The sequence below is a fragment of the Cetorhinus maximus genome, chromosome 16, assembly GCF_964194155.1.
Source record: "Cetorhinus maximus chromosome 16, sCetMax3.hap1.1, whole genome shotgun sequence".
Classification (NCBI taxonomy): Eukaryota; Metazoa; Chordata; class Chondrichthyes; order Lamniformes; family Cetorhinidae; genus Cetorhinus; species Cetorhinus maximus.
This window is the reverse complement of record NC_135894.1, coordinates 98,753,155-98,771,134: the sequence shown is the minus strand read 5'-3', so window position 1 is coordinate 98,771,134 and position 17,980 is coordinate 98,753,155. Positions and strand designations below refer to the sequence as shown.

Here is a 17,980-nt window from a genome sequence, read left to right as displayed (position 1 = left end):
TTCTTTGTATTGGAAGTACATCAGCAGACTCCTGTGAATCTGTTCAGTAACTTTACTCCATGGTTTCTAAAAGAAAGCTAGAATCTATCAAGTCAGTTTTCACTCTGGGATCTGACTTGTCCAGTATTAACATCAGCTGGGGTTGTGACAATAGTCACTCACAAGGGATATGGAAATCAACACAAATTTACAATTATAATAGGAAAAAGCGGATGGTCAGGAGGTGACTATAAAAGCCCATCTGGATGGGGATATGCACTCAAGGTGGGATTCACTGACTGATTTATTTTAATGTATTGGGATAGTTTTTAACACATATTTTAATTAAGGTTAGATCGCTTTGATAGGGTCATTTTCTTTCTTTAATTGCTATCATTCATTTATATGTAACTTTTAAATTAATGAGCTATGTACCTAAAATTAATTTCTATATGGACAATAGAGTGAATTCAATCGAATTCACTAATGTCCTTTAGGGAAGGAAATCTGCCGTCCTTACCTGGTCTGGCTTACATGTGACTCCAGACCCCACGGCAATGTGGTTGACTCTTGTCTGCCCTCTGAAATGGCCGAGCAAGCCCCTCAGTGGGCAACAAATGCTGGCCTTGCCAGTGATGTCCACATCCCACGAAAGAATTAAAAAAAAGTTTGGCCAGCGGGTTGGATGTGGTGACAATGCCTCTGCAGTTGAATAGCATATTGGCCTGCTCCTTCTCCAGGGAAGATCAGGAAGTGAGGAGTTGGGATACATTCCCAGTGTGGTAGTGGCCCAAGTCAAGCGCTGAGTGTTCTCCTGCTCTTCCCTGAACTGCAGGCATTAAATCACCAAAGATTTAACCATGGGCTGTTTTGTAATTTGGGCCATCAGGTCATAGTGGGTGGAGGCTGCACCTTAAAATCACCTCAGCAACTTAAGAGCAGGGCTGGAGGAGGGGGGGGGGGTGGTGTGTAACCAAAAGGTAACAGAAAATAGGGAGTAATTATAAAAGCATTGACTTCTGAGCTGGCTGTGAGTCAGTGGTACCACCCTTGCCTCTGAGCGATAGACGTTGGGGGTTCAAGTCTCACTCTGGAGACTTGAGCACAAAATCCAGTTTGGCAAGCCCCACTGCAGTACTGAGGGAGCGCTGCACTGTCAGAGGAGCCATTTTTTGAATAAGATGTTAAACTGAGGTGCCACCTGCTCTCTTTCGACAATAGCTGGGGAGCCCTGGCCAATATTTCTCCCTCAATATCACAAAAACAGATGATCTGGTCATTGCTACTTGTGGGAGCTTGCTGTGCCAAATTAGCTGGTGTGATTCCTAAATTACTACACTTTAAAAGTCACTTCATTTACTGTAAATCACTTTGGGGTATCCCAAGATTGTGAAAAATGCAAATTCTTTCTTGTAGTTCCAGCCTTCACAATACACGGCGCTTGGTATTTATTGTGTACATCTACTGCCCCCATGTGGTAACAATCAGCATATCTTCTCACTTGTGATCACGTTTTTATGTATTTAAAATTCAAAGCTCTTTAAAACCTCTTGTAGCCCATTTCTTTATTGGGATCTTGGTTTATTATCCCTTGCTTTTCCATACAGCGTCCCCAAGATTTAAACACCTTCGACAGCACCTTCCAAAACTGTGACCTCTACCACCAGAAGGACAAGGGCAGCAGATACATGGGAACACCACCACCTGGAAGTTCCCCTCCAAGCCACACACAATCCTGGCTTGGAAATATATCGGCCGTTCCTTCACTGTCGCTGGGTCACAATCCTAGAACTCCCTCCCTAACAGCACTGTGGGTGTACCTACACCACATGGACTGCAGTGGTTCAAGAAGGTAGCTCACCACCACCTTCTCAAGAGCAATTAAGGATGGGAAATAAATGTTGGCCTCGCCAGTTACAGCCACATCCCGTGAAAGAATAAAATAAAACTTGGGCTGGATTTTCAAAGGACTGCGAATTCAGTGATGGCAGGAATTCAAAATTCCGATGATGGAGATCACCTCAGGATCCCAACACTTCCAGGCAGATTTAAATGTTCAAAGGGCCGGTGGTGGGGATGGTGCACCTGCTCCCACCAGTTAACCACCCCTTAAGCTCCTTAATGAGCTGGTTAAGGGGCCTGTCTGTTCCCAGTTGTAATTGTCAATCTTGAATTCGGCGAACCCGAATCAGCCCGATGCATGGTCGTGCAAAGTGGTTGGGTTCGCTGTGAGGTCATTGAAAACTTTCTCTCCGTTTATTTAAAGTAGAACTTTCCTGGACCTCATTGTGCTCCACTCCCATCTTGCCTGTATGGCCCCTTTCATTGCTGTGGATGCTGCCGGCCCTTTAGGGAGCTGTCTCCTCGCTTCAGCAAAGCAATGGCAGGTCCTAACATGGCTGCCACCTGCCTTTGCTTCTGGTGTCAGGCAGGCAGCTCCTGCTTCCTGGAGACGCTCGGGATCATTAATTAAGCACTGATCTCGTCTCCTAGCCAATTAGGCTAATTTAGTTTATAAATAACGTCGCAGGAGCCCCGAGGCTCAGGCACAGGATTGGGTCGCAGGATTCATCCAGGTTTTGGGTTCCGAACCCCACACTGAAAATTTAGGAGGACAAGAGATCAGGTTTAAAATGCTCAAAGGGTTTGATAGGGTGAGCAGAAACAATTTCCTCCATTGTGGAAGTCCCAAACAAAGAGCTATGACCTTAAAATTAAAGCCAGGCCCTTCGGGGGTGTGGTCGGGAAACACTTCTTCACACAAAGGGGTCGTGGAAGTCTGGAACTCTCCCCCCCAAAAAGCAAATGAGACTTGAGACTGATTTAGAATTTCAAAACTGGATGATAGGCTTTGGTTAGGTAAGGGTATTAAGGGCTTCAGGGCCAAAGGAGAAAGGTGGAGTTAAGATGCAGGTCAGCCACAATCTAATGGAATGGTGGAACAGACTTGAGGGCTACTCCTGTTCCTAGGTTGCCGTGCATTGTCCAGTCTCCAACCAGTTCCCACCTAAATTGGCAATTGGGGTCCTATTCACATCGGAGAATGATGACATCCACTTTAATGCAGTCGACCACTATCAGAAAGAAAGTGCTGGAAACATGGCTGGTGTTCACAGGGCAGCGAGGGTAACCAAGCCCCATTCTGAGTCCGCCGGAGTGGAAAATTAATCCCTTCCCAGGCCCCAGGCTGAAAACTAGTGCTGGAAGTGCAAGTGGGAAGTGTGGATTTACAATTACAGCCAAAATTCAGGTGGCAATAGGACTTTACTGATCATTTTACACATCAAATGTAACATGCAGCATGGACTGCTGAGTATAAACGGAAACTTCACAGAGTTATTACAGCACAGAAGGAGGCCATTCAGCCCATAGAGTCCATGCCGTATTGAAGAACAAGGTTTGTCGGACGCACAACAAACAATGGAGGCAATGAGTCCACACTACATTTCCTGCACTTGACATTCGATTGGTTGAAACCTCTCCTCCAAGTCCTTCTGCAGGGCTATATCATATCGGCACATATGAGGCCTTTGAGTAAAATAAATTGAATAAGACGACTGTTTTATTTGGCAACTTTTGACTTGTTTCTAAATTATTTTTCTTCTTCGAGTTGAGAAGGCTCTCACTCTCATTGGGGATTTCCAGTGTTGACCATTAGTCTGTCCCCCAAGTGACCATCCTTCAGAGATGAGTGCCAGTGGGCTCCATGTGTAAAGGACATCGCAGACTCTATCACTCACCTGTGGACCACCCACCTCCCAGCAGAGATCAATAAAGAGCACTTTGTCAACATTACCTACACCTCATGGTCAAATATAGAGTATACTGAAGACTGAGATGAATAGATTTTTGGCTTCTCAAGGAATTAAAGGACATGGAGTTTTTACGACAATTCAGTAGTTTCAATGATCATTATTAAGGGGAATAAATTTATTAGTTAACTGGTCAGAATTTTACAGTCCCCTGCTGGCAGGTTTGCAGGCAGAGAGGCCAGTATAATCCCCCGGGTGGCCTTACCACTGCCCTCCTGTCAACAAACTCCCCACCCCATCGTGACATGTCTGCGAGGGTGGTTAGTGAGGCCTAGGGCAGCTACTTAAGGGCCGCTTCCCACCTGGCTTCAGCTTTGAGGCTGGCGGGTGGAGTTCAGGGACAGGGGCAAGCCTAGCAGGTCACCCTGTCCGGGCCTTAAGGATGCCTCTTTCCAGGGCCCCCTTTCCACGTCAGGCACCCAAACCCCCGCCGACCCCACCCCCCACAAGGTCTGCACCCCGCGGTTGATCCCTCCACCTCCCAACATCTCTATCAAAACCCCCACCATGAGACCACCCCGCCCCTCTCCCCACATTTACCTGGTCCTGTACTCTGCACCTTAGAATCTGAGGACTGCTTGTAGTCCCAGTCCTGGCCACATCTGCCACTGGCGCTGCTGGGACTACAGAGCCACCGGGGTGCGATCCCTGCCATCTCCTTGGGTGACAGGGTTTGAACCACCTCTATCCTAAAAGATCCTGCCCATTAAAGTTCATATTCCTCCAGCAGCCACGTTGGGATTTGAACTCATGGGCAGGATTTTACGCCTCGGCGATGCATAAAGTGACGCGCGGTGACATTGGGCGGAACTCCCGACATCACCGCGCCCCATTTAAATTTTCAGGAAGGCAGGGGCGCAGCCAAATCAGCTGCGCGCCCGCCGACCTGTCATTGGCCAATTGAGGCCATTGACAGAGTCAATTATGTAATTAGTGGACCTGCCTGTCCAACCTTAATGCTGATGGGCAGGCCAGGAGCCCCGGCAGGAACTAGGAAAAGCATGAAACCTCATCCATGGGCGGGTTGAGGTTTCATGTAGCCTTTAAAAAAGTTTAATAAAGTTTTTGGGAAATTTATGGACATGTCCCAACTCATGTGACAATGTCACATGAGGGGACACGTTAGGGAAATTTTACATTTCTATTTTTAGGTTTTTAACATTTGGAGCCGATCTCCCTGAGGCTGCACTTAGCCTCAGGGAGATGAGTTCGCTCTTTCGTGTGCATGCGTTAAAGAGCGCACTCTCGATTTTGGGATTTCCCCCCCCCTTCTGTGCGGACGTCATGCTGGGCGGGCCAATTAAGGCCCGCCCACATAAAATGGCGCATCACCTCTGATCGGGGGCGCTGATCGGAAGTGTGCCTGTGCGCGCCCGCCCATCAACGTTCCCCCCTAATGGGGGGAAAATTTAGCCCCATGTTTCCAGGGCATTACTCCAGGCCTCTAGGTTATTAGTTCAGTAACAATACCACTACACTATCATCCTCTACGTAAAAAAAGTTCCCAACTCCCCAATTCATATGATTACCTTAAAATTATGATTTCTGGTTGGTCACCAACCAGCGGCAATCTTTTTTTCTCAAAATACCTTATTGCAACCTCTCATAATTTTGAACATCTCTATCAGACCTCCTCTTAATCTTTTCCGCTTTAATGAAATGAGTCCTAGTTCTCTGGTCAATTAATGCATTTACTTATCATTGACAAGCACCTAAATCTCTAAATAATTCTTGTGGCATGTATTCAGTCTCTTTTTCTTCCTCTTTCCTCTTGCTTTCTCTCTTTCCTATCTACTGGGATTCTTTCATATTTCTTGACTGTTTTCACCCCCCTCTCTCCTTCCACTTCCCTCAATCATCATATCTCCTTCCCTTCCTCTGTCTATCTTTCTCCCTTCTTATCTTTCACTCTTCACTCCAATGCCAAGAATTATTCTTCCTATCCTTCCCTCTATAACAGTGACTATACTACAAAAAAATATTTCATTGGCTGCAAAGTGCTTTGAGATGCCCTGAAAAATCCTATATAAATATAAATCCTTATTTCCATTACTCTCTCTCTCTCTCTCTCTCTTTCTCTCTTTATCTGCCACCTCAAATTATTACATTTCCAAGAATTTCCTGTAACTCACCTGTCGGGATAGGTCAATGACTTCAACTTCATTCGAAGTATTCCCAGTTTCAGTTTGGGTTCTACTAGATTGGCTGAACTGAACATCAGTGAAACACTGGCGATATTCCCCACGTCTTTATCGACACTGACAAGGAGGGTGACTTCTTTGAACTTTTCGAACGATTTTGCATATCTGAAAAAGAAACAAAACAGGGATCGGAGCTGCGACATCTTTTGAAGGTAAAGCCCGGGATTATCCATGAGAACGCAAATAGTTTCAGCGTGGCTGCTGTAGCTTCAGAATGGAAAGAATTGTCAGTGTAGGAGCTGGTGTGCGTCGCACCTGTTTTTCCCTGGCATAAAACTGAGGCTAAACAAAGCAATTTAGTAGTGAGACGCCCTGCTGCAATGTCTGTGTTACTGCACGCGCTATTGTACCTGTCGCGCAGCCCTGCCTGCATCAGCATTGGTCACAGTGCTAAGTTGGGCGTTTGGAGGGAGGTGGTGGAGGTGGACATTTTTTTTTGGGTGACCTGGACGCACTGTAGTTTCAATCTGCAACTACACAGGAAGGGGCTCGTAAGCTGTAGGAGTTAGATTTGTTCGAGTAAGGACACTCCTCATCACTACAACAATCAGGGAAGATTGAACAGGCTGGGGCTCTTTTCTCTGGAAAACAGAAGACTGAGCAGTGTCCTGATAGAGGTCGCAAAAATGATGAAACTCTTTCGAGTTATCAACAGTCACAGATTGCAACTCTTTCGAGTACAATCACAGTTCTTAGTTTCCGGGAGTGGGACATGAACCCACAACCCTCTGATTCAAAGGTAAGGGTGCTATGAACTGAGCCACAGCTGACACCTCTCAAAAATGATGAAAGTGTTTAATGTTAATGTCTTGTCAAATTACATTGTTAAGGTTTGTTCATTGTTGCTGACTAAAGAGACATACTGTCAAAGCTTTTCATCTTGCGCTCATCAGGGCAGACTCACAAGAATACCAAACCTCAAAGGAACAACAATTGTTGTTCCCTTTGCAATTGATAGTCTTGTGAATCTGCCCTGATGAGCGCAAGTCAAAAAGATTCAACAGCTTGTCTCTCTTTTTTCAGCAATACTCAAGCTCTGTACTACCAAACAACTTTTGTTAATTACATTGTTAAGGTTAAGGGAAACAGGTGATGGGTATTAATTGTTTTTGAGCGCATATAAATAGGGGAGGTGGCTATGTTCACAGCCAGGTGGCCCTGGAGAGGGAGCATGTGGTGTCCATTGGTACGCTAGAGGGCTTCTGCGATCAGTGGACACTGGGGGGCGGCGGGGGTGGGGGGGGGGTGTTGGCTGTCTTGCATCATCAGCCTCAGAAATGATATTTTGATTTGATTTTGTAAATTTCCTTTCATGTTTTTGTTTTAGCTACAGCGCCCCCCCCAGGGGCTGTCACCCCCTCCGATTCATTGATTTTCAGTTTAATTTATTGATTTTGTTCCTCAAAAGAGTCTATAAATAGGAGATAGCTGGAACAGTGAGTTGAGTGAGAGGAAAGCTGTGAGACCGAACAAGCCAATAAGCTCTCTTAATAAAGAAAAGCTCTGTGTCTTGGTTTTTGCTTCACTAACCGGCTTGGATCCTATTAACATTTGATAGGGCCGACATAGAGAAGATGTTTCTACTTGCAGGAGAGTCCAAAACTAGGGGCCATAAATATTAGATAGTCACTAATAGGAAATACCTTTACCCAGAGAGCGGTTAGAATGTGGAACCAGCTGCCATACAGAATGGTTGAGGTGAATAACATAACATTTAAGGGGAAGCTAGAAAAGTAAAGAAATGCTGATAGGGTGAGATGAAATAAGGTGGGAGGAGGATGGACCAGTTGGGCTTAATAGTCTGTTTCTCTGCTGTGACCCTATTTAATTATCAGGAGTGTACTGAAACAAAGAGGGCAATATCTGCACGCACATCATTTTCTGGTATTGTAATATTCTGCGTCACTGCATCTGGTCTTGCATTGCGTCACAGCATTATCCAGCGGAGTCGTCCGAATGAAATGAGGGATGCCAAACAAAAATGAATGAAAAGGTGATTCACATCGTTGGGAAAAGTTCCCGTGTGGTGGAAGTTTCCAAGTAGATGGTTCATTATACTCACCGATTGGCTTGTGATTTCGCCGTGACTCCATTCTCTCCAATTAACCCAACCGTAATGTAGCCTTTCCGGGTATTCCTGTTCCAAGTGACGATGTCCAGAAGGTAATAATACACTGCAATGATGTGAAGGGAGAAAGGACATTTCTGCTCTCCAAATTACTAAAGGGATATTGAGGCACTGGAAATGGCACAAAAATGGATTTACAAGAACTATTTTTTCTTTATTCACTGGATGTGGGCATCGCTGGCTGGGCCAGCATTTATTACTCATCCCTAATTGCCCTTGATCAGAGGGCATTTAAGAGCCAATCACATTATTGCAGATCTAGAGTCACATGTAGGCCAGGCCAGGTAAGGACAGCAGATTTCCTTCCCTAAAAGACATTAGTGAACCAGATGGGTTTTTATGACAATCAACAATGGTTTCATCAGAATAAATTCCAGATTTTTATTGAATTCAAATCCACCATCTGCTGTCATGGGATTCAAATCCAGGTCCCCAGAGAATTATCTTGGGTCTCTGGATTACCAGTCCAGTGACAATACCACTATGCCACCAGCTCACTGGAACTGAGGGGTTTTAAATGTCAGGAAGGAGTGATTAGGCTGGGAAACTTTTCTCTAGAAAAGAGAAGACTGAGGGGTGACCTGACAGAAGTCTTTAAAATTATAAAAAGAGTTGATAGGTTGCACGTGGAGAAGGTGTTTCTGCTTGTGGGAGAATCCAAAGCTCTGGGGCATAAATATAAGATAGTCACTAATAAATTCAATAGGAAATTCAGGGGAAACTTATTTACCCAGTGAGTGGTGAGAATGTGTAACTTGCTACCACAGGGAGTGGTTGAGATGCATTTAAAGGGAAAGCTAGATAAATACATGAGGAAGAAAGGAGTAGAAACATATGTGAACATAATTTAATTTAGGGAGGAGGCTGGCATCAAACATAATCACCAGCATAGATCAACTGGGTTGAACGGTCTGTTTCTGTGCTGTAAATTCTACATAAATAGTCACAGTTGCATGAGAGTGCAGCAGCTGAATGTTGCTGAAAAGAGAGGCATGTTGCTGAAGCTTTTCATCTTGCACTCATCAGGACAAATTCAAGAAAGTCAAATTTCAAACAATCACACCAATTTATACCACAAGAGAAAAAGGTGCTGATTGACTGGCAAGTCGACTTTATTGGCCAAGGTGTTACCATGGAGAAAACAATGGGAGACTATAGGCTTCTCCTGGGTAATTCAAAAAATGTGCAAGGCTTGAACATATTCCTTTTGTTTGCAGAGAATGGGTCCCTGAATATGAATGTATGTCGCTTCTACCAAGCGTAAATGAGTCACGGTATGAACTCGGCTAATTATCTTAAATTATTTGTTGGTGTAGCTGTTGGCGCACTCAGGATTGTTCAGCAAGTGCTTCCCAGTCGTGGAATTGCCATTAACAGTAGGTGTTTTGTTTTGGGTTTCGCAAGTGAGGGCTGGTTGAGTACAGTCTGTACTCTGCCTAATGCAAACAACTGAAGGAACATGCCGTTTGATCCCATCAGTCAATCATTGGGACTTACAGCCTATACCTGGCATCGCACTTCACTCCCTTACAGAACATTGCTCAATCGTAAGTTAGGCAGAACGTCTTTTTAGACTGATGGCAGCATCCTGTTAGTGGTAAATACCACTCATGTTGCTACTACATAGTAGCAGCGTGAAATAGCTTAACCTGGTGTTGATATGTTTGAGATACTTTGCCTTTCCAGCATAATTTGAGCGCTTTTCAGGTCCAAAAGTGGTACTGCACAGTGCGGATTTTGATAGGGTTGCCTAAACCATGATCTATGAGTCAAATCTGGCTAGTGGCAATCTGGCCCTTGAAGTCACAGTCTTATTTGCACTTAAATTTCTTATTCACTGGTTTAAAAGGGTTTGTAAGTTTGAAAAGGGTTGTTCTCTGGTTGGTGGATAAGCCTTCTGGGTGAAGTAGTGACCACAACATAGTTGGGGGTTCATAGAAGAATAGGAAAAGACAATGAAGAAGTGAGAGTGGTGAACAGGAGAAGGTCCCACTCTGGGATTCAAGGTATTGTACATGATGATGGTTATAATGGAAGAAGGCTGAAGGTGAGGCAAAAGATGATGGCTGCATCAGAGAAACAGTTTGCCTGTGGGGAGGGAGGGGGGAAGGGAGTGAGGTCGTGGGGCTGGAAGAGGTTAGAGATGGTAAGGCCACAGAGGGATTTAAACTTGGAAGATTGGGGGATGGGGAACTAACATAGGTCAGTGCAAGTGACAATGACCTGGAACTCCTGGCCTATGAGGTAGTGGAGATGATGAGTGATTTCTAAAGGAATTTGGATGGGCACTTGAAGAAATAAACTTGCAAGGCGACGGGGGCAGAGTTGGAGAATAGGATTGACTGGATTGCTCTACGGAGAGCTGACATGGACCCGATGGGACAACTGGTCTCCTTCTGAGTCTCTGACTCTAAGCCTTGTCTATCGCCCTGAAGTACAGTTAGTGAGCTAAGTCTCTTGAAGAAACTTGTGCTTAAAAAAAACATACTTAAGCAGGATCCATGAGCCTCCACTCAACGGCCTACAAAGGCTAAAAGCATGGCCATGAATGGACAAAAGTGGGAGGTTTATAAGACTTTTTTGAGTCCGTTCCCTTTTCTCATAATGATTTCTCTTCTTTTTCCCAGAGATCCAGAGGTTAAGAGTTGAAATCTCAACATGGCAACTTTTCAAATTGAATTCAACAAGTCTGGTCATTTTTTGAGTTAATGACAGGGAGCTGCTAGAAATGGAATGTGCCATTTCTGCCTGGTCTAACCGGTACTACCCAGTGCCATCTTCATTGCATGGTATAGTCTCAATGCCCTAGAAAATCACTCAGTCATAAAAATTAAAATCCTTTAAGGAGATGGCTTTTTTATGATCATTAAGGATAGCTAATAAATGAACCTTATCATGCATCACCCTCAGATTTTGACCTACCATCACTGACCTGTTAACTGGTGAACTAAGAATCAATTTTCTTCAAATATTTCTCTTTATTTCTCCAGGGAAGGACTTGTCTTTCCTTGTTGGGTAAAGTCAATCCAATTTTCATCTTCAGAGGGTACTACTGAAACATACTGGTCCTAAGTTCTGGAATTACATCCCTAAATATTAAAGATATTAAAGATATCAATGGATATGGGGATAGTGTCAGAAAATGGCGTTCAGGTAGAAGATCAGCCATAAATTAGTTAGGCTTGAGGGGCTGAATGGTTTACTCCTATTCCTACTTCCTATGCTCCTAAAACTCCTCACCTGTCTACCTCTCTCTCCTTCCTAAGACAGTCCTTAAGACGTACTTCTTTAAGCAAACTTTTGTCACCAATCTTTTAAAAAAAAATTTATTATTCGTTCATGGGATGTGAGCATCACTGGTTAGGCCAGCAATTATTGCCCATCCCTCATTACCCTTGAAAAAATGGTGGTGAGCTACCTCTTGAACTGCTGCAATCCATGTGGTATGGGTACACCCACAGTGCTGTTAGGGAGGGAGTTCCAAGGACTTGACCCAGTGACAGTGAAGGAATGGTGATATATTTCCAAGTCAGGATGGTGAGTGACTTGGAGGCGAACTTCCAGATAGTGATGTTCCCATCAATCTGCTGCCCTTGTCCTTCTAGATGGTAGTAGTCATGGCTAAGGAATGTGCTGTCTAAGGAGCCTTGGTGAGTTTCTGCAGTGCATCTTGTAGATGGTACACACTGCTGCTACTGTGTGTCAGTGGTGGAGGGAGTGACTGTTTCTGGATGTGGTGCCAATCAAGTGACTGCTTTGTCCTGGATGGTGTAAAGCTTCTTGAGTGTTGTTGGAACTGCACTCATCCAGGCAAGTGGCGAGTATTCCATCACACTCCTGACTTGTGCCTTGTAGATGGTGGACAGACTTTGGGGAATCAGGAGATGATTTACTCGCTGCTGGATTCCTAACCTCTGACCTGCTCTAGTAGCCACAGCATTTATATGGCTGGTCCAGTTCAGTTTCGGGTAAATGGTTACCCCAGGATATTAATAATGGGGGATTCAGTGATGGTAATGCTATTGAATGTCAAGGGGTGATGGTTAGATTCTCTGTTGTTGGAGATGGTCATTGCCTGGCACTTGTGTGGTGCAAATTTTACTTGCCACTTGTCAGGTCAAGCCTGGATATTGTCCAGGTCTTGCTGCATTTGGACATGGACTGCTTCAGTATCTGAGGAGTCACGAATGGTGCTGAACATTGTACAATCATCAGTGAACATTGCCACTTCAGACCTTATGATGGAAGGAAGGTCATTGATGAAGCAGCTGAATATGGTTGGGCCGAGGGCACTACCCTGAGGAACTCCTGCAGTGATGTACTGGGACTGAGATGATTGGCTTCCAACAACCACAACCATCTTCCTTTGTGCTAGGTATGACTCCAACCAGCGGAGTGTTTTCCCACCCATTTGCATTGACTCCAGTTTTGCTCGGGCTCCTTGATGCCACACTCGTCCAGATAAGACCTGGTTATCAAGGGCAGTCACTCTCATCGCACCTCTGAAGTTTAGCTCCATTATCTCCTTATGTCGCTCGGTGTTAGGATTGGTCTGGAGCCCCCAGCAATTGAAGATTAATCCCCAGGGCACTGCTGCGTGCAATATTGGAGAAAAATCATCGGGCCATTAAAAAAGATTGTGTTTTTGTCATTTTCATTCCCTTTACTAGATATTAAAATATTGAAAATGGGACTAAAAGTTGTTTGGCCGACAGTCAAGCATCATCCAATTGGGTAATGAGCCTCTTTCATTTCCAATTGGTGTCGGAAGGCAGTGCTTCACAAGGATGGAAGTGTTGGCCGACTAATGACAAGAACATGAGGGCAAGTGATGTGATAAACCCTCCAGGAATACAATTAATTACATTTGGCAACCTTGCTTGGTGTGAAATTATTATTTCTGATGACATTCCTGTGACGGGCTTTGGGATGTTCTGTTGTTAAAGGGTCTCAATAAATACAAGTTGTGGATTCATCTGTAAAGACTCTTTGCCAGTGTGGATTGCCATTGGATCTGAAATTTAAAAGCAAGCCTTCTGTGTTCCATTTTCCCAGGGATTAAATATACTGCCAGGATGAACTAGAGTTAGGTTTAGTTCCTTACCTATGTTGAGTTAACCTTGATTTTAACCGTCATCAATTAGGCTGGAACAAAATCCTGGAACTCCCCTCCTAACAGCACTGTGGGTGTACCTACACCACATGGACTACAGCGGTTCAAGAAGGCGGCTCACCACCACCTTCTCAAGGGGCAATTAGGGATGCTAAGGAAAATATAGTTTTAGGATAAATCATCAGCCAAGATGACCTGAACAGACAGCATAAATTCATTTAAGATAATTGGATGTACTTTCAAGAAGAGAAAAGTTTGATAGGTGTGAAGTTAAATAGATTGAATTGAGTGATATGGGGAAAAGGTAGGTAGTGGAGTGGGATTGATGGACATGGTAGCTGGGATGGGTAAATTAGATTGAGAAGAGGGAGCAAGGTGCCTAGATAGGATTGAAATATATAAGAAAGTGGGTGGGTGGGTGTGAGGGAAAATGATGAGAGTATGGTCAAATAGGCCGGAGGTACATGCTAAGAAAGTGTAGGTGGAATTGAAGGATATAGGGAGAATGTGGGTAGGTGGGATTGAGGGATACGGGGTGAAGGTAGGTGGGTGCGATTGAGGGATATGGGGAGAAGGCGGATAAAAGCAAAATGCTGCAGATTCTGAAAATCTGAAACAAAAACAGAAAATGCTGGAAAAACTCAGCAGGTCTGGCAGCATCTGTGGAGAGAGAAACAGAGTTAACGTTTTAAATCCATATGACCCTTCTTCGGCTCGAAACATTAATTCTGTTTCTCTCTCCACAGATGCTGCTAGACCTGAGTTTTCTTAGCATTTTCTGTTTCTGTGTTGGGGGGAAGATGGGTTGGTGGGATTGAGGGATACGGGGGGAAGGTGGGTTGGTAGGATTGAGGGATATGGGGAGAAGTAGAATAGGTGGGATTGAGGAATATGGGGAGAAGGTGGGATTGAGGGATATGGGGAGAAGGTGGCCAGGGTTTGTCCATGATAAAGGAGAAAGGTTGTTGGGCCTTTTCCTGTTTCTAAAAATCCTTGAGTTGTGACATTCCTACAATACAAAATATGCATTAGAAAATGACTTACTGCAATATGGTTCATCCGTGGAGGTCTGAAAGAACACCTTATTTGGAAACCTCATTAAACTGCTGGAGTTTGCCCACTTGTGAATGTGATACCCTGCATTTCAGTGTGGAGAAGTTGAACATTGAGAATTAGTGAAGAATACATGAGGAGACAATGGCAAATAAAAATGTTCTATTCTGTGTTACAGTCATCACCTCGCGAGGGATGTACAAAGATTTCTGGGGCATTGGGACTGGTTCTGGGAAAGGTGGGGTCTGTACAAGCTGGACAATCTACACCTGAAGGATCGGGATGAATGTCCTTGCCAGGGAGATTTGCTAGTGTTGTTGGGGAGGATTTAAATTAGATTGGCAGGGGGGTGGGGACCCAAGGGCAGATTCAGATGGGACAAATTCAGAGCAGGGAACAGGAGACAGAAAATTAGCGTGTGACTCTGAAAGACAAAAGAAGTGCAAGTTAAAAGGTTTATAACCCAGGAATTTGGCAATGTTTAAAGGTATTTATTTAAATGCGAGGAGAATACCAAACAAAGCCGATGAGCTGAGGGCACAGATAGACACATGGCAGCATGATATCATAGCTATAATGGAAACTTAGCTTAAAGAGGGGCAAAAATGGCAGCTCAACGTCTCTGAATATAGAGTTTTCAGGCAGGATAGGGAGGGGGATAAAAAAAGTGGGGGTGTAGCATCATTGGTTAAAGGATCAATTACAGCTGTGAGGAGGGATAATATGCTAAATGAAGCATCAAATGAGACCACATGGGTTGGGCTCAGAAATAAAAAGGGGGCAGCCACACTGCTAGGAGTGTACCATAGGGCCCAAATAGAGAGAGGGAGATAGAAGAGCAAATATGTAGGCAAATTTCTGACTGCAAAAACAATAGGGCAATAATAGTTGGGGACTTTGACTACCCTAATATCAGTTGGGATACGAACAGTGTAATAGGCACAGAGGGCACAAGATCCTTCAACTGCATTAAGGATAACATTTTTATCCAGCACGTAACAAGCCCAATCAGAGGGAATGCAATTCTAGACTTAGTCCTAGGAAATGAAGCTGGGTGGATGAAGTAGCATTTTGGTGACCATTTTGGAGGTAATACAGTTAGATTTAATATAATTATAGAAAAGGATAAAGATAGAACAGGAGTAAAAGTTCTAAATTGGGGAAAGACAAGTTTTATGAAGCTGAGAGGTGATCTGGCGAAAGTGGATTAGTTACAGCTACTTGAAGGGAAATCAGTGACAGACCAGTGGGAGGCATTCAAAAGCGAGATTCTACAGGCACAATGTAGACATGTCCCCAAAAAGAAAAAGGGTGGTACGGCCAAATCTAGAGCCCCCTGGTTATCTAGAAGTATACAAAGTAAGATAAAGCAGAAAAAGAAAGCTTGTGACAGTCACAAAAAATTAATACTGTAGAAAGCCTAGAGGAGTATAGAAAGTACAGGGTGAGGTAAAAAAAAAGATCATTGGGAAAGCAAAGAGAGGATATGAAAAAACATTGGAAGGTAAAATCAAAGAAAACCCAAAGACGTTTTACCAGCACATTAAGAGCAAGAGAATAACTAAGGAAAGGGTAGGGCCTATCAGAGATATACATGGTGACTTGTGCTCTGATGCTGAAGATGTGGGCAGAGTTCTCAATGAGTACTTTGTCTCTGTCTTCACTAAGGAGAGGGATGAAGCAGATATTCTAGTTAAAGAGGAGGAGTATGAAATATTAGATACAATAAGCATAGTGAGAGAGGATGTCCTGGAGGGACTGACATCCTTGAATGTGGATAAGTCAACAGGGCCGGATGGATTGTATCCAAGGCTGTTAAAGGAAGCCAGGGAGGAAATAGCAGATGCTCTGAGGATCATTTTCCAATCCTCACTAGATATAGGTGAGGTACCAGAGGATTGGAGGTCTGCAAACATTGTACCATTATTTACAAAGGGTGCGAGGGATAGACCAAGTAGTTATAAGCTGGTCAGTCTGAATTCGGTGGTGAGCAAATTATTAGAATCAATTTGAGCTGAACTCCCGAGGTGAGATGAGAGTGACTGCCCCTGACATCAAGACAGCATTTGGCTGAGTGTGGCATCAAGGAGCCCTAGCAAATCTGCAGTCAATGTGAATCAGGGGGAAAATTCTCCACTGTTTGGATTCATACCTAGCACAAAAGAAGATGGTTGTAGTTTTTTCAGGTCAGTCATCTCAGCTCCAATACATCACTACAGGGGTTCCTCAGGGTAGTGTCCTAGGCCCAATCATCTTCAGCTGCTTCATCATTGACCATCCTTCCATCATAAGGTCAGAACTGGGGATGTTCACGGATGATTGCACAATGTTCAGCACCATTCGTGGCTCCTCAGATACTGAAGCAGTCCATGTCCAAGTGCAGCAAGACTGGGACAATATCCAGGCTTGGGCTGACAAGTGGCAAGTAACATTCATGCCACAAAAGTGCCAGGCAATGACCATCTCCAACAAGAGAGAATATAACCATCGCCCCTTGACGTTCAATGGCATTACCATCACTGAATCCCCCACTATCAATAGTGTGAGGGTTGCCATTCACCAGAAGCTGAACTGGACTAGCCATATAAATACTGTGGCTACAAGACCAGGTCATAAGCCAGGAATCCTGCGAGGAGTAACTCACCTCCTGACTCCCCAAAGCCTGTCCACCATCTACAAGGCACAAGTCAGGAGTGTGATAGAATACTCCCCATTTATCTGGATGAGTGCAGCTCCCACAACACTCAAGAAGTTTGACACTGTCCAGGACAAAGCAGCCAGCTTGGTTGGCACCACATCCACAAACATTCACTCCCTCCACCACTGACGCACAGTAGCAGCAGTGTGTAACATCTACAAGGTGCACTGCAGGAATTCACCAAGGCTCCTTAGACAGCACCTTCTAAATCCACGACCACTACCATCTAGGACAAGGGCAGCAGATAGATGGGAACACCGCCATCTGGAAGTTTCCCTCAAAGTCCCTCACCATCCTGACTTGGAAATATATCACCGTTCCTTCACTGTCGCTGGGTCAAAATCCTAGAACTCTCTTCCTAACAGCACTGTGGGTGTACCTACACCACATGGACTGCAGCAGTTCAAGAAGGCAGCTCACCACCACTTTCTCAAGGGCAACTAGGGATGAGCAATAAATGCTGGCCCAGCCAGCAAAGCCCACGTTCCTTGAATGAATTAATAAAAACAAAAATTCTGAGAGACAGAAAGGAATGGATTAATCAGGAATAGCCACCATGGTTTTGTTCAGGGAAGATTGTGTCTTACTAATTTAATCGAAACTTTGAGGAAGGGACAAGGAGGATTGATCAAAGTAGTGCAGTGGATGTTGTGTACATAGATTTTAGCAAGGCATTTGACAAGGTCCCACTTGGTAGACTGCTCAGAAAAATAAAAGCCCATGGGAATGTGGCAAGTTGGATTCAAAATTGCCTCAGCAACAGGAAACAAAGGATAATGTCGATGGATGTTTTTGCGAATGGAAAGTGGTTTCCAGTGGCGTTCCACAGGGCTCAGTGTTGGGTCCCTTGCTGTTTGTTGTATATATTAATGATTTGCACTTAAATATGGGTGCCATGATTAGGAAATTTGCAAATGACACAAAAATTGCCCGTGTAGTTGATAGTGAAAAGGATAGTTTTTGTCTCCAGAATGATATCAATGTTTTGGTTGAGTG

At 44.3% G+C, this 17,980-nt stretch overlaps 1 protein-coding gene across 4 annotated transcripts in view; it reads right to left on the bottom strand.

Moving 5' to 3' along the window:
• Window positions 1-3,224: 3,224 nt before the first annotated feature.
• LOC144691850 (lipase member H-like) overlaps window positions 3,225-17,980 on the bottom strand; it is a 31,118-nt gene continuing 16,362 nt past the window's right edge. For 3 of the 4 annotated variants that reach the window (XM_078560406.1, XM_078560409.1, XM_078560407.1), the window contains 4 exons: window positions 14,278-14,370; window positions 8,055-8,166; window positions 5,924-6,097; window positions 3,225-3,507 (listed from right to left, as the gene is read on the bottom strand). In XM_078560406.1, the coding sequence (XP_078416532.1) occupies window positions 3,420-3,507; window positions 5,924-6,097; window positions 8,055-8,166; window positions 14,278-14,370 (467 nt within the window). In that variant the 3' untranslated portion in view covers window positions 3,225-3,419. The remainder of the gene's footprint in view (window positions 3,508-5,923; window positions 6,098-8,054; window positions 8,167-14,277; window positions 14,371-17,980) is intronic. The other variant, XM_078560408.1, reaches the window with a different exon arrangement.